Source organism: Rattus norvegicus, chromosome 3 (assembly GCF_036323735.1).
Source record: "Rattus norvegicus strain BN/NHsdMcwi chromosome 3, GRCr8, whole genome shotgun sequence".
Classification (NCBI taxonomy): domain Eukaryota; kingdom Metazoa; phylum Chordata; class Mammalia; order Rodentia; family Muridae; genus Rattus; species Rattus norvegicus.
Window position 1 is genome coordinate 95,104,489 of NC_086021.1, and position 27,053 is coordinate 95,131,541.

At 35.3% G+C, this 27,053-nt stretch overlaps 2 protein-coding genes across 2 annotated transcripts; both read right to left on the reverse strand.

The window, feature by feature from the left end:
- Positions 1–1,523: 1,523 nt before the first annotated feature.
- Positions 1,524–2,450, reverse strand: Or4p8 (olfactory receptor family 4 subfamily P member 8). The gene has a single exon (NM_001000925.1). It carries the CDS (start codon positions 2,448–2,450, stop codon positions 1,524–1,526), a length of 927 nt encoding a protein of 308 aa, NP_001000925.1.
- Positions 2,451–12,303: 9,853 nt separating this feature from the next.
- On the reverse strand, positions 12,304–13,236 carry Or4c29 (olfactory receptor family 4 subfamily C member 29). The gene has a single exon (NM_001001060.1). It carries the CDS (start codon positions 13,234–13,236, stop codon positions 12,304–12,306), a length of 933 nt encoding a protein of 310 aa, NP_001001060.1.
- Positions 13,237–27,053: the final 13,817 nt, after the last annotated feature.

Sequence of the window (27,053 nt, forward strand, 5' to 3'; positions counted from 1 at the left end):
ATTTATGTAAGAAGATTATGTACATGGAAATTAAGGAATTATAATCTCAAAAATATTTAAAATAGAGAAAACTATGAAGTTGAGCTAGTCACACTAAACACTCATGAAATATGGGGCCTTCAGACACAGTTACTTATGTGTATAAGTATATAAATATATACATACATATTTAACAATGATTAATAACAAGTAATAAACATTTTCAAGATTTTGAAGGAAAGGGGTAAAATTAATTATAATTTGAAAAATAAAAAATGTGGAGGAAATTGAGATAGTAAGAATCAATGCATGTGAAATTTTGTGCTTCTGGCTACAGTTACTCAACTAAAGACACTAGAAAGGGACATAAGAGTTACTTTAGTAGTTATAACTGCACACATTTCCACAACTATAAACACTAAGTTCACTCAAAGCTTTGGAGCAGCACAGAGTGTGTTGGAAGCTAACACTAATGGAGTTAAAAATCTGCTCATAGCAAAGACTTCAAAGCTTACTGACAGAGATCCATAAAACTTTCTGTGGTGAAAAGCCAAGTGTCACTAGCATCTAAATAAAGTGACTTTTAGATTCGTATTAAATGCTAAATCAGTTACACAGGACACAGCAACATCCTTCTTGCTTGAGCACCTAGAGAATTTTGTCCCTGCCTTTTAATGCTTGAGCCCCAGGCTTCTAATTCTCTTGTCTGTCAATCCAGGTAGAAATCCAACAACACCTGATGTGTTATAATGCCAACACTAAGGAAAAATAAAGTCTTGATTAATTTGTGACTTTAACTAGAGCAAAAGGGCATATCAGTCATCCACATCTGATGGTAGATCCCTTCCTGGGACTATAAGGAGCTGAGAAGCTGAATCCATGTGTTCTGTCCTATGTTTCTATAGAATTTGGGCTGGAAGCTAGGTCGGTGGTGATGGGCAATTCAGAATTGTGGGGTCCAGTTTCTAGAAATATATCTACAAAAATTCCCACAGCTAATGCTCTGGAAATATTGCAGGAGAGAGGGAGAAAAGACCGTGAGAGCGAGAGGATCAAAAAATATACTACAAGATGGTATCTTTTAATAACATAAGAAGTTATATTCATAAAGGTTTTCCAACATGATTGAGAAACATGAGGTGAAAAGACACAAATGGACAACTTAAAAGCAGTGTTGGTTCTTTTCCCATTTTTATTTTGTTATCTATAGTAAGAACAGCAGAAAGGATGTGATTTGGACTTCTCTATGACGGCTTTCTCTAAAAAACATTAATTTCCTAAAATAGAATAAAATTGTCAAATTATATGGTTTTTATACTTTGTACCAATAAAAACAAAATAATATCAACTATATTTGGGTTGGTGAAGGAGAAAATAGTTATTTGATTCAACTATATACATAGTGGCCATTGACTTGAATCTTATTTGGGGAGTGGGCCTAAAAACTTCTATTGGCTAATCATCATCCTGCTATCTTACTACATAGCTCATATTTGTTCTGTAGATAGTACATGGTTGGGAAAAAAGCTTCACCAGCAGAGGCTTCACTTTCCTTCAAACAGTTTGTCTTGGCACCACACCTTCCTCATGGCATTCTTCATGTCTGTATTCCTCAGTGTGTAGATGAGAGGGTTGAACAATGGTGCAATCATGGTGTAAAACAGAGCAAACACCTTGTCATCCCCAACAGAATCACCCATTGGAACATAGGTAAAGATGAGTGGCAAGAAGAACATGAACACTACGGTGATATGTGAGCCACAGGTAGAAAGAGCTTTGCGACGGCCTTCCGATGACCTGGTCCTCAAGATGGACAAAATGATGATGTAAGAAATTACCAATGCAACAAAAGTCAAAATGGACATCACCCCTGTAGTGGTAATGATTACAATAACAAGGAGTCTTGTCTCAGTGCAGGCCAGCTTCAGCAGAGGGAATATGTCACAGAAGTAGTGGTCTATTTCATTGGTGCCACAAAAAGGAAGTCTGATAATAACTAATACATGCACAAGTGAGTGTATAAAAGCACCAAAAACTGAGCCTATCACAAGAATGTAGCATACCTGTCTGCTCATCGTGATCATGTAGTAAAGAGGTCTGCAAATTGCTACATAGCGATCATAGGCCATGACCACCAATATAAATATCTCAGTGGCACCAAAGAAGTGGGCATAAAACATTTGTGCTATGCAGGCATTGTAGGAGATTGTGTTACATTGTACCAATAGTCCTATAATAAATTTTGGGGCTACTGTGGAAGTGAAGCAGACATCCATGAAAGACAGATAGCTGAGAAAAAAGTACATCGGCTGCTCACTAAGCTGACTGCCCTTGATAGTGAGAAGAACAATCAAGTTTCCACAGAGAATTGCAAGATAGCATAGTAAGAATAACACAGCACATATTGCCTTGACATCCTCATCATGGAAAAGCCCCAGTAAGATAAATTCTGTGATGTTCCCATATCCCATTGCTTCTGTGTGTTTGATTATTTAGAGGGAAAGTATGTATGATTGATATCTTTGATTTATTTTCAGAGTCATTTTAACCAATAAGTATATGCATTGACTGTTTGGGATAATTAAATTGTAAGTCTGTTACTGTAAATAGACCTATGTTTAAGATGCATGAAATAATTGAAAGTATGGTAAATTCATTCACAAGAACAGATGTGTAGAGTGACACTAATAAAGCAAATGTAGTTCAAATAATAAATTAATTTTAGTTGCTGGAGAAATTCCAAAACTTTACACTTGGTAAGAACAAGACAGATACTTTAAAAGTTAAACACATATTCTAAGTTCAAAACTAAGATACAAGTGGACTCAATATGTCACATTACACTCTTCGTAGCAACCTCAAAATTGATATTAAAAACTACGATAAAAATAATAAATGTGATAAAGAGCAACTGACAAAGTTTTAGAGAATATGATGGAGTCTTGTCTGGGTTCCAGAGAGACTATGACTTTCTCTATTTCACTTCATTTTCCAGTTCATTTTCCAATCACATCCGGAGGCCCAGATGTTGTCATCAATTGTTCCTATTCTGGCATTGCCTTGGATGTTAGCTCCTGCAGGAACACAGTATACATCCAGAGGACTGCCTTCTGGTCACCTGTTTAAACAACATGCCTCTTTAGATTGAACTACATGTTTTTACTTTACAAGATTCTATGCATGTGCATGATGAAAATTCTTAAAATATGTGAGTGAAAAGAAAAAATATTTTTTTCTTTTCTTATGTATTTTCTGTAAATGCAATAGCTGGTATAAAATGTGTCACCCAGATGCTCAATTCAAGAAGCTGTACAAAAGTAAATCAATTAATCAACCTTATCCATGAATGAAAATGTCACCTACTACAAAGAATTAGAATGCTGAGTGATCTATGCACTTTGCCCTATGTGGCATTACAGATAAATCATCAGGAAAAGTACATTTGACACAGAAAGAGATAATGAATAGAATCTTATGGATCTATTCATAACCTACCCATTTATCTCAAGTTAATACTTAATTATTCCCCAATTTTATGAAAGTGTCATATGAGAAAGGGTACAGTTATAAATCTAAAAGCAGGGAAATGAAAATTAAATAATAATGTCATGTTACTCTGAGTTCTTGCCATTTTGCACATATAATTCAAAATAATTATAGATCAGTATTTATTCTGTTAAAAGGACTCCACTAAAAGGACAAAAAATACATGCATTGCTAAATTTTTAATGTTCGAAACAGGAAAAGGTCTAAATACATACAAGTAACAAAGCTGAAATAGAGTATGATATATTATTACTGTGGAATGCATAATAGACACTTCAATACATTAAATGGATCTATATGACAATAAGGAAAATCATGTAGTGTAAAGACAAGCATGTTATTATCTAATATATTATTTCTTTCTTTACTAAGGTAGATATAATAATAGAAAGAACACCTTCAGCATAATAATCTGCAAATTGTCACATATGACATAAACCATAAACTTTGAAACATATAGTTTCAAAGATAACCCAAATTTATTAATGATTATGTAATACATCATACCAAACCGATATCTATGTGTACTTGAGTGATTAAATTAATTTTAAAAGATGTGGAATCACATGCTTATATCTAAGAAATAAAGTAGGTGATGATCAAAGGATTCTATAATCAAACTAAATGCTGATTTCCTTACCAGTGAGATTTTCCTTACTTCTTTCATGAAAAACTTAAGCCCATGATTAACCTGTTATTTCTTCCTTCACTGAGGTAAAGGTAGTTGCAGAAGGAACAACCTATGCATTATAATCTGCAAATCGTCAAATATGATGCAAATATAAGTAGACATACTCCTGTTCCTCATATGCATGTCCAAAGAAATATTCCTCAAAAACTAACAAACAAACAAAGACACAGGGAATACATTTAATCACCACCAATATTTAAATAAATATCCCCAGTTCTTCATTTTCTCTCAGGATGAGGAAAATTCAATGCCATTTCCATTTTGTAACTTGGTTATTTTATTTATTCACATTTCAATTGTTATTTCCCTTCCTGGTTTCCTCTCCACAAACACCTATCCCATCCCCTCTCCCCACTGCTTTTATGAGGGAGCTCCCGCATCTATCCACTCACTCCTGCCTCAGCAGCCTAGCATTCCCCTCTATTTTTAAATTGTCAATAGAATTCGAATAAAATACATGATTTCTTAGATATAAAGTTGACATTGAGGATTCAAGACATAATGAAAAGAGGAAGATACTCAGCTTTAGGCTTCCATATTCTTGTTGATTTTTTTGACTCACATAAATTATTCTCTTCAGGAAAAATCTTTGTCAAATAATTTCTAAGACACAATCTCTAGCTGTGTCTACAAGGAAGAAATGCCAGCATTATCATTGTGCTTCTCCTTTGCATAGAAATGGCTTTGATTTTCTCAAAATCACTGCATACCATATATGATGTTAAGCTTTGATTGTTCTCATGCAGATGTGTACTAGATAATATTTTCCACCACAGGGTATTCATCTCATAAATATCCAAACAAACTTGTATAGACATACATCTCTAATATGGTGTAATAACTAACTAAAATTAGCTATTTTTGAGTGTGAGGGGGTGAAACTTCATCTTGTTTAATTGACTTATTTTTAAAAAGAAATAATTTCTGAACATTTCTAAGGCATTGGTAAAACAAGGGGAGCCCTGAGGATATTTTCCTTCAGCAATTTTATGTGACCTTAAATAAGGATTTGAATAGAAGTTACGAGCTATTTTGAAAACTAATTCTGCATTAATAAGGCTTGCGTTAATATGAACAAAGAGGGGATAGTACTCCATGAAGTCACTGATAGAGGGGCAGAAATCAGGTGACAAATTTACTCAAGAAAATTGAATATAATGCCTACAAAAGAAAATCCTCCTTACGCAGAATAATCAAACCAAACACCTTGCAGAAAATAAAATTTTTCTCCCTGTACTGTGACACACACACACACACACACATATATATACATATATATATATATATATAATTATTAACAGATTTTTGAAATTTACTGTGTACGTTTGCTTATTGTTTATTTATTTGTTTATATAATTTTCAAATGTTTGATTTCATCATCATTTTTCTACCGTAAGTAATTAAGACTCTATCCTTACTTCCCTTCTTATTCTGTTCCAGCATTTCCCATTACAGAATTTAAAATTAAGACTTCAACAAAATATCCCTGACAGATTTTTCTATTGGAAAACATCCTCTAAAAATTTATCACAAATATTAAATATGAAATTAGGATATGAACAGAATGAATTTAAGTTATCGAAATCAATTAGCAAGCAGCTATATTATCAGAATACATGGTTCCTGAGAATTACCATTCTGCTAGAAAACAAGAAAATAAGAATGGATTATTCTATGATTTGTATTTACAGTGAAGATTTATTTTAAGTAATGGGAAAAAAAGGATGACATAAAAAATGTAAAATTAAAAAGCTTACACTTTCATGTTGGCCAATTCCTATCAGCATTTGAAGTAATTTCAACTCATGACAATAAACTTTAAAAATACACTCTGACACAAAATAACTAGTAGATATTTCAAGTGGTAAAATTGAAATAAAATAAGCAGTATGCTCTGTGTATTTGTGGAATTGTAATTAAAATAAATGGAGCATTAACACTTACTCTGTGAATACTGAATATGAAAACAAGAGGCCCATCAGATTCATGTGACAAATGGGAGTTGCATCCCGACTCCTTGACCTTGACTTCCTTCCTTCTCTGTGATGATGAAGTTTCAAATCCAATCCTGCAGGGCACGTTTCTGGAGAAACTGCAGTCCAGTAGAAGAGAATTTAAGGGCACTGAAGAGACTTGGATGAAATCTCACCTGAACACTCCCCAAGGAAATTCTGGGAGCAATATGTCAAAAATAAATGTGTGTTTATTTTACCTATCCATGTTTAGCTTTTCATGTGTCCTTTAAAAGTATTTTAAATGCCTTAAGCTACAATATGACATACCATTACACAAGATTGATGTTATCGGAAAAATGTATTGTAAAATATTTACCACTTTCTACACAGGAATTAAGTATTTACATACTCATTACATCTTGACCATCTTCCTAACTATAAAGGCTAAAAGTCTATTAATAAAAAACAAAATTATAAGTTCCTTAATATAATAAGGGTCAAACTTAGATGCACTCATTTCAAACTCCTTATAAGATGCACCTTTTACAATGTCATTCCATGCCCCAAGGTATGTCATCAGGTTTATACTATCTAACTTTTCTCATACTATGTAAGTTTTTTAGTGTGTTATTTTCTATTTCATTTTGCTTAATACTATGATTTTCTTAAATTTTTATTTTTAATTATTTCTCTTATTGTTTGAGATTGTAATGACACCATTTCTCACTTTTACTTTCTCTCTCCAAACCCTCCTATATACCCATCCTTGTTCTCTTTCAAAGTCATGGCTACTTTTTATGATTAACGTGTTAAATACATTTCATATATATATACATATATATATATATATAGTGTGTGTGTATGTGTTTGTGTGTGTGTCTGTGTGTGTGTCTGTGTGTGTGTGTGTGTATACACACACATAATACTAAATACATAACTATAACCTGATCAGTCTGTATACAGTTAGTTGTATTTATGTATCCAGACTGACCATTTGGTATGGTATAATTTACAGTAGTCTTACTTAGGGTTCACTCTTTCTCCCCTCCCAGTACTTCTTAATTTCCAGGATTTTTAACAGTCATCTTGTTGATTTTTCCATGCTTTTCTAGGAAATTATTAAGATTATCAAAGAATGTATTGGCAAAAATGAAAGATATTTAAGGACCCACCGCAATATGAATGTGTGGTTGGATTTTACCAGAAATTTTTAGTAAATCTATATACTTTGATTTAAAGAGGGACATGATACACTTTTGTTGTTGTTTATATCCAGGCTCTTTTTAAAGAACTTACTCATGTGGCTTTGTTAGAACTAACTTATTTGGTTCTTTTTAAAATTATTTTATAATATTTACAATCTCATCATTGCCTCCACTTGGTCCTCTCTCATACAGTTCATCATCCCATTTCTCCTCCGCCTTAGCTCCAAGGGGGTACTCCAAGCCACCCCACCTGGGTTCCCCCTTCCCTGTGCCCTCATAGATCTCTAGGATTAAGCACATCTTCCTCCACTGAGACCAACCACGTGGACCTCTGCTACATCTGTGCCCGGGAACTCTGCATGCCCCTGGTTATTGTATCAGTCTCTGGGAGCTCTGTGGAATCTGGGTTAGCTGAGACTGCTGGTCTTCCTACGGGGTTGCTCTCCTTTTCAGCTTTTTCAATCCTTCCCCTAATTCAACCATAGAAGTCCCCGACTTCAGTCCAATAGTTGAGTGTAAGTATCTGCTACTGTCTCAGTCAGCTGCTCGTAGGGCCTCTAGGAGGACAGCCATGCCAGGCTCCTGAGTGTAAATACATCTTAGCATAGAAATGTCAAGTGTTGGTGCCTGCCCCACCCCATGATATGGATCCCAAGTTGGTCCAATCTTTGGAAATCCTTTCCTTTAGTCTCTTCTCCATTTTTGTGCCTGCAGTTCTTTTAGACAAGAACTATTCTGAATCAGGAATTTGACTGTAGTTTGCTAAACCTGTCCTTCCACTTGAGGTCCTGCCTATCTACTGGAGGGAGATTCTTCAAGTTCCCTTTCCCCAGTGTTGGGAATTTTGACTTGAGTCACCCCCAAATAGTCCTGAGAGTGTCTCAACTCCCAGGTCTCTGATACTTTCTAGAGAGTCCACCTACCCCCAACTCCCTGAGGCTGCTTATATGCCTGCATTCTCTTGGCCCACTGGGTTTCTCTCCTGTCCCTTTCCCCTCTCCAGTCCCTTCTCCTACCCATGTCCCTCTGTCTTCTGCCTTCCATGATTATTTCCTGCCCCCTTCTAAGTGGAAGAATGCCTCACTTGGGCATTTCTGCTTGTTACACTTCTTATGGTCTGTCTGTAGGTTGTGTCCTAGGTATTCTGTACTTTTTGGCTAATATCCACTTATCTGTAAGTCCATACCATGCATGATCTTTTGGTTCTGAGCTACCTCTCTGAGGATGATATTTTCTAGTTCCAGCCATTTATTTGCAACATTCATAATTTCCTCATTTTTAATATTTGAATAGTATTCCATTGGTTAAATGAACCACATTCTCTGTGTTCATCCATCCCTTGAGGGACATCTAGGTTTTCCCAGCTCCTGGTTATTACAAATAAGACTTCTATGAACATGATATAGCACACACCTCTGTGGTATGGTAGGGTGTCTTTTGGGTATATACCCAAGAGTGTTATAGCTGGTTCTTCAGGTAGAACTATCTCAAATTTTCTGACAAACCACCAAATTGATTTTCCAGAGTGGTTGTACCAGTTTGCAATCCTACCAGCAGTAGGGGATTGTTCCTCTTTCTCCACAGCCTCACTAGATTTTAATCTTAGCCATTTTGATTGATGTGAGGTGGAATTTAAAAAGAATTTTTCAGATGTGTTTCCTAGGTACCGATGAGTTGTCCTGTCACATGGTGGGTGGCTTAGTGGATAATAATTTATTTTTTTACATTTTCAAAGGCTAAAGTTTGAAATCACACTAGTGATGGGATAAGTACTTGCTAAGGACTCTGAAGAGAATTTCTACCATGCAGCATCTAGATCTTGAGTTTATAGGCCTTTGTGAAAGTTCTTTGGTTTGTAAAAATCTCAATTCAATCTGCCATCATTTTCACATAGCATTTCTCTGTGTGTGCTTATCTTTATTTCTTAAGTTATCTTTATAAAGGGTTCACATCATGAACTATTTTATCATTATTATTTCCATGTCTAAATAAAGTACAAGCTGAGGTAAAGGGAATAAGGATTCATACCATTGTTTTCTGTTGGACAAGCAAGAGAAATACAGGAATACCCACTCTTAAACCATGATTGGGTGTCTTGTTTCAATTTCTACTCCCTGGAATTGTATTCTGACAACTCCTATGAAAATCTTCATAATGCACTCTGATACTGTACTTCTATTAGGTTCTTTTCTGCACTTACTAGAAATCTCCTATTCAAGTCCCTGGGTTCAGTCCTCAGCTCCGGGAAAAAAAAAAAGAAATCTCCTATTATTTCATGTCATGGCTTATATCTTTATAAGGGAGGTCTCTACTTTCCTACACAGGTTTTCTTGAGATGTTCCATTGAGTTGGAAGCAGTAAGGTATATTCTCATGTAGAAAGCAAACATGACTGAATGACATGCTCTTTTTTTTCCCAAGTGGAGAGGTTTAATGTAAGGGTGAAACAAAGGAGAAGGACAAGAGAGAGAAGAAGAGTAGAAAAGGAGAGGTGTAGATGCTGGCCATGAGCACTTGGAGAGAAAGGGGGAAGGGAATGAGGAGAGAAGGGACAAAGAAGAAGAGGGGAGCAGCAAGAGAACAAGAGCAAGAGCAAGAGTGACATGCTCTTTTCAGAGGCAACCACATTGTCTAGATATGAAAAACATATTTCTTTTTCAAGGAAGAAAAATCTGTTAGTGACAACTCAATGGATTAGATAATCAGGTGAAATTCATCACTTCCCCTCACTAAAGTTTACATTTTATTACTTGGATTTCCATTCTTTTTCTGTACTGAAGTGTTTATTTCAGCCAATATACCCACAGAAGTTGTACAATGTGTCTTATTGCAAAACATTGGAAATGGTTCATATAGGACACAGTCTACAGGAGATGTGTGACAGCAAAAATGTGGATGCTATGTTCTTTATACGTTTGAAGGTAATATAAGACTCAAAATGTACCTAGAGGGCTCAGAGATGATTCAATGGTTAAAAGCCCAAGTTGTTTTTGCAGAAGACCTAGATATAATTCTCATCATCCACACTGAAGTTCAATACCATCCATAACAACAATTCCAGAAATCCAATTTTCCCATCTGATATCTGTGTGGATACCAGGCACAAACATGTTACACAGATATGCATTAAATATTAACACTCAAATACTAAAGTGAAATAAATGAAATGATGGACCTACTTTCAATGTGCATAATTTTCTTTGTCTTAAAAAAAGAGAAGAAACTAATTATGATTCTGTCAACGAGAATCTAAAACTGAAAATCCAGCAAGAACAGGATCAAGCTGTAGCTACATGAGGACAACATGGTTAAGATTGAGACTTAAATGCAAAGAATGTAAAAATAAGAGATATATAATACACTTATCTATATACTCTGTTTTAGATTGTACAGATTTCTATTACCAATACAGAAACACAAACATAGTAATTATCATCAGTCTTTTGGCTAAAGAATTTCTAAGTTTAGATTATGTCTCATGACTGGAATGAGTGAGGATCTAGGTTCAATACCAGGCACTAGAGAAAAATAAAAATTAAAGGAACAGAAATAGAAAAAAATTGATATAAATTTTATTTTATGATTTACCAGTTTATGAAAGCAATAAAAGTCTCAGGGTAAAAGAATTCATACTTAGTATTTTCTATGAACAATAACACAAAAGAAATCATTGAAATTACAAATATTCTTAGCACTAATACTTTTCAACTTTAGCATAGTAATAAATAATGATTAAATTAATATTCTGTTCTACTGTAAAAATTTCCATTTCTCCTTTACTAATAAAATTATTTCCCAAATTAGATTCAAATTTCACTAAAGTAATTTATATTTGAAATGTAATATTTTGGTTTTAAACTGAAATACTCCTTTGGGTCATCCTGCTTTTGCTTAATCTGTCAATATGTCCACATACATTTTTAAAGCAATTGTTCTCTTTATTATAACCAGCATAGACATCTACCTTAAATTAACCTACATATGCCTCACTTAGTTGAACACTGTTTTTATAAAGAAAACACTATAATTAATATGTGCAAGAGTAAGCTTATTAATGAAGTTAGAATATAGCAATCAGTAGAAGGGTATAAGTATTAAAGAAGAAAAATTGTGACTACAACCCCAATATTGAGAGCAGAATATGAGAGATTCTCAGGAGTAAGCTCTTCTTTCTGCATTCTGTTAGTCTTCTAGTATTTTATCACAGAGAACACATGGGAAAAATTCTGAATCTATCATTAAATAGAAGAGAGATTTCTTCAAGTGTATGCATTTTCTTCTATACTAGCACCTGCTTCAGTTATTTGAAATCTGCCACAATTTGCTGAGTCTAGGGAATAAAATAAATTGATGATATTATTAAAATATCTTAATAAAATAATATATAATTGAAATATATGTATGTATATACAAGCATGAATGCAATAACGTAAAAAAATAGAGGTAGTGAATTTGAAGAAAAAGAAGGTGTAAATTGGAAGGTTCTAAGAGAGGAAAAGGAAGAATGTTGTACATATATTATCATCACCAAAATAAAAAATAACTAACTGGAAGATGTAAAACTCATAAGAATTTGAATACAGGAAGTGATTATATAGATAGATAATTATTATGAGAGAACTTCAGAAGGCAACAGGAAGAAGGGCAAATAATACAATTACAGACACAAGTGTGTTAGAACAGAAAGGATGGAGAGTGAGAAACACAGAATAAAACATGAACAAAAAAATCGTGTCTTCATATCTACTTATATTTCATGCTTTATCCCATGACATAAAATTAACTCAAAACTGTGTTTCATTTTGTCTCTTTACTATATGAACTTATAATCCTCATGCCCTAAGAAGTTAGTATATTAAACATTAATAAAAACAATGTTATTAACTTCTAATTTAATGCAAATTATAAAAATAGACTGGCGACCTCATTTACTTTCTATCCTCTGAGACCACTCTCTTTCTCCATAATTTCTTCATGGCATTTTTCACCTCTGCATTCCTCAGTGTGTAAATCAGAGGATTAAGCAAAGGTGTCCCAATTGAATAAAATGTAGCTATCATCTTGTCCATAGGAAATGTTGTTGCAGGGCGTGTGTATATAAAGATACAAGGACCAAAGAAAAGAATGACCACAATAATGTGGGATATGCAGGTGGATAGGGCTTTCCTCCTCCCCTCAGCACTGTGGTTTCTTAGGGAACGAAGAATAATGACATAGGAGACCATCAGCATGAGGAAACTCACTGTACAAATGGCGCCACTGTTGGACACCAGAAGCAGGTTGATCATATATGTATCTGAACAGGCAAGTTTCAATAGTGGCTGCAAGTCACAAAAATAATGATCAATCTCATTGGGACCACAGAAGGGCAAACTCAAGGCCAGAAATATCTGCACTAAAGAATGCACACAGGATCCCACCCAGGCTATGGCCACCAACATTCCACAGACCCGGCGGCTCATGATGGTCATATAATGTAGGGGCTTGCAGATGGCCACATAGCGATCCACAGCCATGAGAATGAGGATAAAGATTTCCAGACAGCCAAAGAAATGAAATGTAAAGACTTGGATTATGCACTCAGTGAAAGAGATAGAGGCTTGCTTCAGAAGGGAGTCCACAATTGTTCTAGGGGCTATGGTTGTAGAGAAGCAAGTGTCAGACAAGGATAAGTAGAACAAGAAGAAGTACATGGGACTCCCAAGGGCCTGGCTTGTCTTGATGGTAGCAATGATCAGCAAGTTACCCAGTAATGTCCCCATGTAAAAAAGCAAAAATACAACAAATAGGACTTTCTTCCTAAAAGGATCCTGTGTCAAACCAAGTAGAATGAACTCAGTCACATTGTTATTCAGCAACATTGTTTCTCATTAGTGATCAGATATCATTAATGTAAAACACCTTATCTGAAAAAAAGAAAAAGACATTAATTTTGAGGTTGGCATATGATGTTATGGAGCATTTTAAGCAAAAGTAGCCCTCATTAAAGATATTCTGTCTGTTATTTTTTAAAAGATTTATTTATTTGTTTTCTGTAAGTGTACAAGTACATTGTTGATGTTTTCAGACACACCCGGAGAGGGCATCAGATCACATTACAGATGACTGTGAGCCACCATGTGGTTGCTGGGAATTGAACTCAGGACCTCTGGAAGAGCAGTTAGTGCTCTTAACCTCTGAGCCATTTCTCCAGCCCCCTGTCTGTTACTTTTTAATAAGTGATTCAGCACTTCTTCCTGAATTTTAGTGACCATTTATCTCCACTGTTGTCAGTCCCAAATATGGTTAGGAATGGTTTGATGTAAACTTTTCAAACACAGATCCCTGTTATCGCAATTATAGTTAATATTACAACTCAATGAATATAAAGTTACTATATGTGATTTATGCTACTTTTATCATCAACTTTAATTTTTCACACTTAATTAACAGCAAAGAACATAGTCAACTTAACATTAAACATATATTTGAACTTAACATTTAACATAATTTGATTGCCTTGGTGTTTAGTAAAACAAATAGGAAGTTGCCTCAGTACCAAACCATGAAGAATATCATATATTTTTGACATATCATTATGTACATTTTGAAGAAATGGTTATATATGTAATATTTCAAAACCCTACAAAAATCTTCCAGATATTTGAATATAAACATGAGGAAAATAAATATTTCTAATTTCCAAATAATCTGAAAATTTTGAGCTACATCTTACCTAACACAGTCAATGTTTCAGAATAATAGTTCTTGCTGGCTAGAAATATCATTAATATTACCACTTTTAATTCTTTCTTGTATTGGAGGATGTTTTAGAGCATTCAAAGTCTAGTGGTTATGATTAAATAAAATTAAAATGGTGGATATCATGGTTCCATTGTTTTTATGATAAACATTTTTATTCACATGTGTTAAAATCAACTGACAGAGGAGTAGAGAATAAATGCAATCCCCAGTAGTTTTTAATAAACACTATATTCTTAGAACAGAGAAGTAATGCAGAACCCAAATGAAGTTATGGTTTTGCAGAAGATAAAAAGTAAATAGTCAGTGATTGACTCTTGATTCAGTTTGTTTCTACCTCAAAAGTAATTTACTCATTTTCAATACCAGGACTTTCAATTAAAAATTAACATGGAATATTATATTTTCATGATTTTTGCTTTTAAACTAAAAGCCTTTTCCACAATTATGTGTCCTCAAAATAATGATATATTACACATATAATCAGTTATACTTAAATTGAAGTGATATCTATTTATAAGCTACATGGAAAGCTTATATATCCCACCCACATAGTCACTGCATGATTTTGGAAGCTATTAGTCAAAGCAAGGATATAACAGAGAAGAGAGACACAAAATTATGTTTATATGCATTTAAGTTACTCTCAACAAATTTTCTTCTCTATCATAAGCTTGTGATGTTTTTTCCTTTCTATAAATCAAAAATACTCGTGGGAAATTGCCAGATAGTTTTCATTGTAGCTTCTATAATTTTGGTAACAATCTTAGACTAAAAGAGAAGTGAATTATTTTATCAATTATTAAACTGACTCCATACTTTTAATTGTTGCACTAGATTCTTCCATGGCATGTTTGTACATGAAAATGATGTGTATTTTGTGGTGATGGAAAAAATGCATTCACCTCAAATCATTTTCATCACTCCTTTGAGAATATAATGTTTTAGGTGTTTGCTATGAAATCTCCTTAGTTTATTCATTTCTGAAGCAAGTTCATTGTCTTCAAACACTTGCACAAAATTTTTATGTAAGAAAATTTAAATTACTGGATTTAATAAACTTGGTAAAGGTTATAATTCTATATCAAAGATTTATTTTCAATAATATTTTCATTATTTTCATCCACAGTCAAAATCATCCTTGGCTCTTGAACTTATAGCTCTTATGACCACTTTGACATTTTGAAACTCAAATTTAAAGAACATGCAAAGATATTTTAATGATTTTTTGCAATAAGGAAAATGATTTCTGATTTATGAAAGGCTTTTCCTCATAGGATTTTTTATAGCAATGTACTAATGTAATGTAATGTAAGATAATTATTTGAATGTTTCTTTAGTTTCCTTCCTGGAATAAATATGTAGAAAATACATGCTCATAAGATATCACACTCCACTCTAGCAAACTCAACATCCTATACATATGAATATCTAAAAGTTTATATTGAGCATTATCACATTCTTCTTAAAATGCCATGCTTATCTTGGAACTGATATGTTGGCTCAGTGGGAGAAGTGCTTGCTGGGTAAGATTATCTGAGTTCAAATCTCTGCCATGTAAAAACTCAGCATGATGAACTGCACTTAAAGCCCAGAGAGAAGGAGGAGGAGAAGGAGGAGGAGGAGGAGGAGGAGGAGGAGGAGGAGGAGGAGGAGGAGGAGGAGGAAGAGGAGGAGGAAGAGGAGGAGGAGGAAAAGGAAGAGGAGGAGGAGGAGGAAAAGGAGGAGGAGGAAGAGGAGGAGGAAAAGGAGGAGGAGGAGGAGGAGGAGAAGAATTGAGGAAGACATCCTGATATAAATTTCTGGCCTCTACACATGGGTAAATACATCACTGTCTACACTGACACCTAGAATTAATATTCATCTGATTATTTTAGTGATTGTCTAACTAGAAATCATACTGAAATCATGACTTTGCTTAAAGCTCCCATCTACTGTATATGAAAAGAAGAAAATTAAGATCATAATTTATTTTTTAGAAAGCTCTAATACTTAAATGGTGGATTAGCAGTAAGGAATGTAACATGGTATGTTGTGTTTTAAATGGCTATGCCATCTACAAAATGAACACTTTCAGAATCTGCTGTAGGGTTTTGCGTGCTTAACCTTGATATTTTCAGATCCCCCTAATAAAAGTCTATTCTGCATGTCTTTACATATAACCCTATGTCCATTTCCTCTCCAGAAGTATCACAGGTTTTTCAACAGGTTCTGAAAAGCATCTAATGTAAAAATCTGTTACACTGCCCTGAAAACAACAGTACTGTAGAGACACTAGAGAGACTCTAGGGTGGCTCTATGAGATCCGCAAAACAGTAAATAGATGATGAGTTGATGATGTTGTAGTTTTTAGGAAAGAGCTGAATAAAAAACAACCCAGAAGAGGGGGAGAAAGACTAGACTAGAATGTGTTGTGACTCTTCCCATAGCTCAATACTGCACTGCAGATTACCCATTAGATGCATCAACACTGTTCCAGGTCCCTATGATTTCTGATTCAGTGATACTGCTTTTCTATCTCCTAGGGAAATCCTACACTCTTTTTACTTTTATGAAAGGATAACCATTCTCATTGAAAAGAAAAACAGCTCTTTACTTATTCATAGAATAGCAGATTATGTCTCTGGGAGTTTTAATTTTCCCCACAGAAAAGAACAGTGATTTTCTTCTCTTGTAGTGAAATTATAAGTGGAAATCAGCTTGCCTGAGGACTCATGTTTTCCAGAGCTCTAACCTAGTCATCATATACTAGGTTTTTTAAATAGTATAAAATTTATATCTAGTTATTCTTCCTTTCAAATATTACTAAGCTGAAGACATAATCACTTTGTGTGGCCAAGAGTGCATCATAGGGGAGTGTTTTCAATAGAAAAAAATACAAACAGTTAAACAAACAAAAATACAAGGAACCAAGAACTCCAAAAAAAAAAAAACTGATGAAATCAACTAACCTGGGCTCACAGAGAGAAAAGCAACCGTCGGCGAGACTGAATGGGTCTGTGACCTAGGCCCTCCACCTATATGTACTTTATGGTTGTACATCTTGGACTTCTTGTAGATTTCTTAACAATGGGTTCAGGAACTGTCTCTGGCACTTTTGTCTGCTTTGACGTCTCTATTTCTCCTACTAGGTTGCCTCATCCAGTCATAATATACATGAAGGTACCTAGTTTTATTTCTATTTGACATGCCATATTTGGTTAATATCTCTTTTATAAAGGGAAACAGAGACAGAGTCTATGGGGCTAGGAGGGACTAGGAGGAGAGGAGAGTGCAGAACCTGATGTAATATATGAAAAATGAAATAAAAACAACAAAACAAAAAAAAACAAATAAAGATTAATTGGGGACAAATACTGAGAAGGAAAATAAAGATTCTTACCCCAAAATATTTTCAGTATTTCCCTTGCTGTTGTCACAGCACTTTTCTCTCACCTTTAGTATATATTCATCACATATCATTAATTCATGTTATTTTGAAATGGATTCCATATTGTGCATGTTAGTCTTTTTATTTATATTTTTTATTTATATTATATTTATATTAATTCTGAACATTCTCTGAAATTTAGTTGTTCATTTTCCAGATAAATCTTGGATACGAATGAACTACAAATTGCAGTCTCATGATATTGAAGAAGAACTGTAAAAGTACAGTAATCTATTCAGGTTTGTCAGTTAGAGATGGGAAAATTAGCATCTTCCAGAAGACTGTTCATCAGTAGTCTTTGTTCACCTTCCTCTGACTGTTGACAATGCACAAAATCTCTCCTCAATTTCTGGTATCTATAGCCCTTAGTAATATCCCATCTTATGCCACCACCTCAAAAGTAAAATATTTTGGAATTATTCGACATACTCCTGTGTCAATAAACCATGGTCAACTTTAACTGATGGAACACATCCTTGTTTCCTCACCATAATGGCTTTTCACTCAAGTGATGTTTGCCAAAAGCTTTTGCTAACATCAGTGAAGTACTTTTGTCCAATTGTTTGTATTTCGCTTAATTCATTTTCATTATAGCAATAAAGTTTTAAAGTATTGGGCTATGTTTTTCTATACCTTGCTCAGAGAATGTCAGACTAATTCATATTTAAGGCTCCAAATGTGTTTTAAAATACATTGAATTAACTTGTTACAAGGGTCTGAGCTCAAAAAGCAAAAATTTATAACTTACCAGCTGGAGGGCTCAGCAAATTAACACCGCTGTATGTCCATCGCCTTTTGAAGGCAGTCTTCCTCAGAGTAGTGGAAAACTAAATTTATTTTAGTGTCCCAGAGGGGATTTTTAACACATAATGATATAGCATATCAATATTCTAAAAGAAATTAGTCCCTAAAGTTATCATTATTTTTAGATAAGACATCTGAATGATATCATAAGTTCAATTTTGAATTCTATTTAGCCCACAATAACCTTTATCTCACCCAGGAACAAAATGGAAAGCAAAGTATGGGGGTAGAAGCTTCAGATGTAAATGCACAAATACACATAAAAACAAACACATGTGTACATGCACACACACATATACACACAATGGTAAGTAGATAATAAAGTGGTTAGTAGGTAACTAAAGTGGTTAGTGAAATAAGTGGATAGTAAAAGAATATAACTGCTCCCCAAATACCTTAAGCTATCACTCAAAGTCTTAGTAGATAAAATCTTGAGCTCCTATAATGTTTAATGCTGTCTCCTTTAATTTATTTTGTTGCTTACTTAATTTTGATACAATATACATTTGATTACATTTTCTCGCCACAAAATCCTCATAGATCCTACCAAACTTCTAATCAGCTTCATGTTCTCACTCTCTATTTCAACAATAAAAATAAAAAATAATCAAAAATTAAGTAATATAAAAATTGTCATAATCCCCCAAAACACATATCTTCATTTTTTTAATTTTATTTCAAAGGTAGACCTGTGCTATATTTGTGCCAGGGGCATTGAATTGGCCTGTGTACGCTCCTAGTCGGTGGCTCAGTCTCCCAGAGACTGGGTAAGTTGAGACTGCTGGTCTTCCTATGGGGTTGCTCCCACCTTCAGATTCTTCAATCCTTCTTCTAATTCAACAATAGGGATCCACAACTTCAGTTCAATGGTTAAATGTAAGTATTTGCTTCTGTCTCAGTCAGGTGCTAGTAGGGCCTCTCAGGAGACAGTCATGCCAGGATCCTCTCTGTAAGGATATCATAGCATCAGAAATAGTGTTAGGCCTTGGTGCCATCCCATAAAATAGATCTCAAGTTGAATGGGTCATTGAACCACATTCCTTCAGTCTTTTCTCCATTTTTGTCCCTGTCTTTTAGACAGGAAGAGTTCTAGTTCAGAAGTTTTGACTGTATCTTAGTATCCCTTTCTCTCCATTTGACACCCTGTCTTCTAGAGGTGGACTCTTTGAATTCCCCCTCCCCACTGTTAGACATTTCATCTAAGGTCACTCCCTTTGTGTCCTAAGTCTATTCTAACTCCCAGAACTCTGATACTAGAAGGTCCCTCTACTTCCATCCCCAGAGGTTGCATATTTCCATTCATTCTGCTGGCCCTTGGGTCTTCTCTCCACTCCTAGCCCCTATATCTGATCATGTTTCCCTTTTCTCTTCCCCCTTTCTTCTCCCACCTAGAACCTACCTCCCTCTGCCTCCTGTGATTATTTCCTTCTCTCTTCTAAGTGAAATTTGAACATTCTCCCTTGAGCTTTTCTACTTATTACACTAATGGTCTGTGGGGTGTGTTCTAGGTATTCTGTATTTTTGGCTAATATCCACTAATCAGTGACTGCATACCATGTGTGTTCCATTGGTTCTGAGTTACCTCACTCAGGAAAATATTTTCTTGTTCCATCCTTTTGCCTACAAAATTCATGATATCCTCATTTTTAGTAGCTGAATAGTATTCCATGGTGTAAATGAACCACATATTCTGTATCTGTTCTTCGGTTGAGGGACATGTGGGTTGTTTCTAGCTTCTGGATATTACAAATAAGAATTCTATGAACATAGTGGAACACATGACCCTGTGGAATGGTGGGGCATCTTTTGTGTATATATGCAAAAGTGGTATAGCTAGATCTTGAGGTAGAACTATTTCCAGTTTTCTAAGGAACCTCCAGATTGATTTCCAGAATGGTTTTACCATCTTGCAATCCCAACAGCAGTGGAGGAGTGTTCCTCTTTCTCCACATCCTCACCAGCATGTGCTGTCACTTGAGTTTTGGTCTTTGTCATTCTGATTGGTTTGAGGTAGAATCTCAGGGTCATTTTGATTTTCACTTCTCTGATGACTAAGTTCTTTGAATGTTACTTTAGGTGCTTCCCAGACATTCGAGATTCTTCTCTTGTAAACTCTGTGTTTAGATCTAGGCAGGGCTGTGGACCATAAGAGGAAGCCTGGTAAGGTTGAGCTAAAGGCGAGAAGCCATGGAGACCCTAAAGGGATGATTGAGCTTTGCCTGCTTCTGGAATCAGGCCCCTATCACATACCAAAACCCACCACCCCCATAAATTAGTAGCCATCAATTACATAAGGACTATAAACTTCCCTTCCTCCCTGAAAAAGGCATTTAATCTCAGGCCCACACTGAGTTGTGGTTATGGTTTTATCCATCCACTTTCCACCATGATAATAATAAACTGTTTGGAACCGTGGTCTGCCTCTTTCCATCGAGATGCACTGGGGATCTAAGGAGAAGGCATTTGTCTACAGTCTAGTCTCTCTGCATTCCCAGTCATAACTCCACCAAAGCTGCTGCCATCAAGCCAAGAACTTTCACCTCTGGGACTAGCCAGAGTTCTCCTAACCTTCATCCCGAGCCTTAGGCTTGACATAGCCTGCAGGCCAGACCTCTTGCTCAGCTCTTCTGAGACTGAAATGTTCAAGATCCGTAGAAACCTATAGCTGGGGATCCCCAAACCAGCTCCGTTTTTCCCATGCCTCAAATTGTGCTTTCCTTGTTTTTTGTTTTTTGTTTTTTGTTTTTTTTTCTTTTTTTTTAAATTGGATATATTTCTTTATTTACATTTCAAATATTATTCCCTTTCCCGGTTTCCTGTCCATAAGTCCCTATCCCCTCCCACATAAGGGTGTTCCCACCCCCTTTCAACCCCTCCTTACCACCCCCTCCCCAGGCATTCCCCTGCATTGGGGTTCCAACTTGGCAGAACCAAGGGCTTCTCCTTCCACTGGTGCCCAAAAAGGCCATCCTCTGTTACATATGCAGCTGGAGCCATGGGACAGTTCATGTATGGTGTTTGGGTAGTGGTTTAGTTCCTGGAAGCTCGGGTTGGTTGGCATTGTTGTTCTTATGGGGTTGCAAGCCCCTTCAGCTCTCTACCCCTGCAGCGGTACCTGGATGCTTTCCTATGGCCCAGCAACTGCCCTGTCCTCTGCATGGTTTAAGTCAAACTCCCTGCACTCCACTTCCCTAAGTAGCCATGCCCAGTGATGGAGCAGACTCAGGCCCACAACCCTACAATTCTACACCCCATTTTTAATTGGGATATTTGGCTTTTGGAGGTTAATTTCTTAAGTTCCTTTTATATTTTAGTTATGAGACCTAGTCAGATGTAGGGAGAGTGATGGCCTTTTCCTAATTTGTAGGTTGCTGATTTGTGTTATCGATGGTGCATTTGCCTTACGGAAGGTTTTCAGTTTCATGAAGTCCCATTTATCAATTGTTGATCTTAAAGCCTGAGTCATTGGCATTCAGGAAAATGCCCCCTGTGACAATGAGTTTGAGGCTCTTTCCCACTTTTTCTTCAGTTAGAGAGTTCTTGAATTGGTCAACTACTTCTGAGAATGATGCTTGCCATAAGGTGTTGATATACAATGACACTCTATTTGAGTAAACAAATTATCCATTTTCCAGTTGGTATAAGTTATATATAGATTCTTGGTTAGGAATGGGAACCAGTACCTACTTAGTGCTGAGACCACATCTGGTTTGAACCTGTGCAGGTCGTAAGCAATCTCTTATAGCCTCTGTGAGTTTATATGTGGATCAGTCCTATGGTTTCTGAAAGGCCTTGGATTCATCTACCACTTCTGGCATCTACAATTTTTCCTCCTCTTTCTCTTTATAGATCTCTGACATTGAGGGGATATGTTTCAGAGTAAGTGTTCAAAAATTTTCACTCTGTATTTTTCGCAGTGGTGAGTTTCTGTATTGATTTTCATTTATTGCAAAATATAGCTTCTCTAATGGAGGTTGAGCAAGGCACTCTCTATGAGTACATAATAGGTTATCAGGAGTCATTTAATTCCTATGTTGCTTTAGCAGAATAACATTACTAGGTTTTTCTCATGGCCTATGGCCTACTACCCTCAGGTTCTTAGTCATTTTACCACTGTCAAATATGAGCTTCATTATATGTAGTGTGCCTTACCTATTTTTTTTAATTTAAAAAATAATTGGTTAATCCAGCAACATATGGACTATTATTGTACTTGTACAGAAAGGGAAGTGGTAGTATAAAAGTAAAATCCATTCCCTCATTTAAACACATATCCTAAGGACATCAAGATTTATACTTAAAATTATTCTGAAGAACAACATGCACAATAAAGCAGCATCTAATTTTGTGCCTTTTCTATTTAATGTCATTTCTTTTAATAACTACTTTAACATGGTATCTCAGGTTAAGTAATCATAAGGCAATACAACCTTGAAAACTATGTCACTCACAAACGAACATATTTAGTAGACAGCTAAATATGTTTAAAATTGTAACTTTCCTTCAGAGAGAATGGCTTAGCAATAAAAGAGTTTGCCACTAAGCTAGAAAATCTGTTTGATCCCTGAGATCCAAATGGTAGAAGCAAAGAATTGTCTCCTGAAATGTCATTCTTTGACTTACATATTTGTGGAATTATTTGTGACACAATCTCCCTACTCTCTCAAGCACACACACACACACACACACACACACACACAGAGAGAGAGAGAGAGAGAGAGAGAGAGAGAGAGAATAAATACATATAAAAAGGTCTAAAGTATAATTTTCCAGTCAGTGCTGAATAACATGAGATGGGGCGATGTCTCTAAAATAAAAGCGTTACAGAAAGAGTGAACCAAAAATGATCTGTCAGCTTTTACAAACATTTAAAGCATTTCTAAATGAGCACAAGAGTTGTGTTAGAGAATTGTGATTGTGATAGGGGTTGGAAAGATTGTTCAGTTGTTAAGAGCACTGACTACTCTTACAGAGGATGAACACACACATGGCAGATCATAGCTGTCTGTAACTCCAGCTCCCAGGCTTCTAACATCCTCACAGATATGTATCCAGGGAGAACACCAATGAGTGCGAAACAATAGTAAATTATATATTGAAAAATAAAGTTTAAAAAGAAGAATCATGATTAAAATTTATGATGGTATAATGGAAATGTTGGAATGTCCCCATGATAAATGGGAACTTCCTAATGATGTACAGTGGATGGAAGTCTCCCCAGAGAAAATGTACTTACTTAAATTATTGAGGGCATTTGTAGTTTTTGCACATAGTATTTAAATATTTTTGTAGTTATGCATAGCCTGTTTAATGATGGTGATAATAAGATTTCACAGAGATGTTTCAATAGATTCTAATTGTTCACCTCTAACAATTAGATTAGTTTTCATTTCAATTTGAATATTTGAAATCATTTAGCATTTTTTCACAGCTTATTTATTTGTTTGTTGCATTTTGATTATTTCAAAACAATTCCATTTTCTGGCAGGAAACATTTGATTAATATGAATAGCATAATCATAAGCATTTTAAAATGTATCTCATTGGAATGGAATTCCTAGGTTGCAATACATGGCAATATTCACCTGCTTAAGATGATAATCATATATGTCACACATAATCAAGGAAATTGCATCTATCAGTAAGAAGGAAAAAGCTCTGGAATATTTGGAAACCAATTTGGTAATTTGTGTACTATGAAGAAATGAGTGACTTGATAAATGCCATATTGCGTTTTTTGCTGTTCTAAATAGGTGAACAGATGAATTAAACACATATAACAATCTTGAATTTGTATTTTCAGATATATTTTTAATTTGAATTGATCAAGGCCATCACATTTGGAACGTTTCTGCAGCGCAAAAATAGCCTAATATCCTTGAACAAATTAGTTTCTTTGTGACTCAAAGCCTTACTATATTCATAAAAATATAAACATGTGATCCAGAAAGTTAAATTGGATTTCATGTATTATAGTTATGTGACTGAAAATATTTATTTAAAAATTCTGTTACAGTCTTAAAAATGTACATTAATTACAGATAAATTGCCAAAAATGTACATTAATTACAGATAAATATAAACATGTGATCCAGAAAGTTAAATTGGATTTCATGTATTATAGTTATGTGACTGAAAATATTTATTTAAAAATTCTGTTACAGTCTTAAAAATGTACATTAATTACAGATAAATTTTTATACAGATGTATAAAAATGAAAATGTTAAAGTTCTGTTTCAAGCATCATAGTAGTGTCTTGGCTAGAATGTCACTTGGGAACATAAAAAGGATGAACAGATGGCGCTCTCTAACCATATCTTTAATAAACCTGTGCTTTAAAAAACTTTTTAAAGTCAAACTCTGAATGTAAAATCTTTAATCTGTATGTGAATTTTAAAATGCATAATTAGGAGCTCCCTAGTAAAAGAATTACTTCCAATTTAAACTATAATTTAAATTCCACTAATTTTCAGATGATTAAAATTAAGTAAGCATGTGCCAGTTATTTCTCAGTGGCATTATTTACTGGGCCTCTAAACTATATGCATATGATGCTCATGAAGATACAATCTTCAAACCAATCTTATGCCCAGAAATCTTAGAATACATGCTTCAGCTTTTGGCATATGCAGCAGAGAGGGGACAGATCATCCCCAGAGATGTACAGCACACTGTGGTCAGTATCTTCTTCCAACATGATCTCTTGTCTCCAACGCTGATGCAATAATTTAATTGCTTGCAATGCTTGGTGCCAAAACTATTCATCTCCTAACAGCCACTGTTGCTTATCAACTCCCCAATGATATCTTCTTGCAGCCAGTAGTTTTTGGCAGGAAGAATCAGAGTTGGGCTACTAAAAATGACTCCTACAAACAGGGCCCAATTCCCCAAACATAATAAAAGATTCTCTGAGCTCATTATGTTGGGAGCCTTGTATGGTGTGGTGACTCTGGTGCCGTCTCTTGTCAGCTCTAACATCAATGCAATTTACCTCTTTCCTTTCGCCCTATTCATGAAACCATGCCAAACCTGTTTTTTATAACAACTGCTTCCTGAGATGAATTTTTTTTCCTCTCCTCTCATTCAGATCATGGTGCATCGCCATGCTCTTTCAAAACATTTGAAACCTGTTTATTCCTGGGACTATCACACACACACACACACACACACACACACACACAAACACACACACACTTATATGCATATATATACACACACATACATATACATATATATATATATTCAAGACAACTAATAATATCTTGTGATTTATACACATTTTTTTCCTCAAACTTGAGTTGTTACTGAAGTCTTTCAATTTTTTAAAAAAGTTTTCCAGGCCATTTTTTCCTTCAAAAAAAAAAAAAGCAACCAGCATCAATACTCTGTACAAGTATAACAGACATTAGAAATGCATGTCATTCTAAAATAGTTGCAAGAAAAGTACAGTTTAGAGTGCACATCAACTTCTATTCTGTGCCCCAAGGAGAAAAAGCTACAGGTGTTGAATACACAACAATCTGAAAAACCATGCATAATTCCAACTTTGTTTTGAGGTGAATCAACTTCAATCTCCAGGCTTGTTTAGCTCAACAAGCACAATCAAGCATTGCAACAAACAAACAAACAAACAAACAAGCAAAAAACACAGGCTTCTCCATCCCAGAAAACAAGTATGAATGACAAGGTGCATAGTTGACCCTTCCCCACTCCTCCCCACCCCTACCCCCAAGAGCTTCCAACTTCACAGAGAACATAGCCAGCAGGTCCATTGTGCTAAAGTCTGACTGGAGACCACAAAATGACCTCAGAATTGCTAGATTCAGCTCTGGTGGAAAAATCTTTCTCCTTAGAAGACATCAGTCAATGACAAGTTCTCCAAAGCAATTGGCCAACAGTCTGTAGCCCTTTCAATGACAGCATCCCACACTGGCTGCTTTTCTCAGTGCTGCCATCATATCTGAGCAGGGAGCTCCATCATTCCAATTTTACAAGACTTTTCCAACTTTTGTTCACAGTTCCACTGAGGGCTTGGAGCGAACAGTGAGAAGAACCTTCCCTCTCTCTTTCTGTTCAACCTTAGCCTCTGTTGTCAGTCTTCCCTTTCCAATGACTGCGCTATGCAAACTCCAACACAGTCTTCCTCCAGATGGAGAATGGTATGGTGAGCTTCTAGTGACCTGCCCATTTGTAAATACAGACTTCTCTGTCACTAGTCTTCTCCTGGGCCTGGGAAAGGCTTGCTAAGGTTGATGCCCAAAGACTTTCCAGATGCATACAGGTAGAAATGGAGAAGGTTTCTGTGTTTTGCACTTTTATACAGTATGTTCTTTATTATGTTGCTTTGGTTTTTTGAAGGACTCTAATCTTCTCCAGAACTATTTTAAGGACAATTCCTTTCTTCGCACACTGAAGACTTTTAAATGGGAATATCATGAAACTTCACCTTGATCAATTATCAATCTTGACTTGAACATTTGATAGGTTGAAATTGAAATGCCCACGTGACTGCCATTTATATTTCGCTGTCTTCAACAAAACAACTGCACATATTACTATCATTTCCATAATTCAAAATAAATAGCACTATTCATACTAGTCATACTGATTTGATTTGTTGTCACTCTATAAATATGTATTCTGTAATATTGATAAACCACCTACTTCTAAGTTGAATGTTTTTTAATATTTCTTCAATGTGG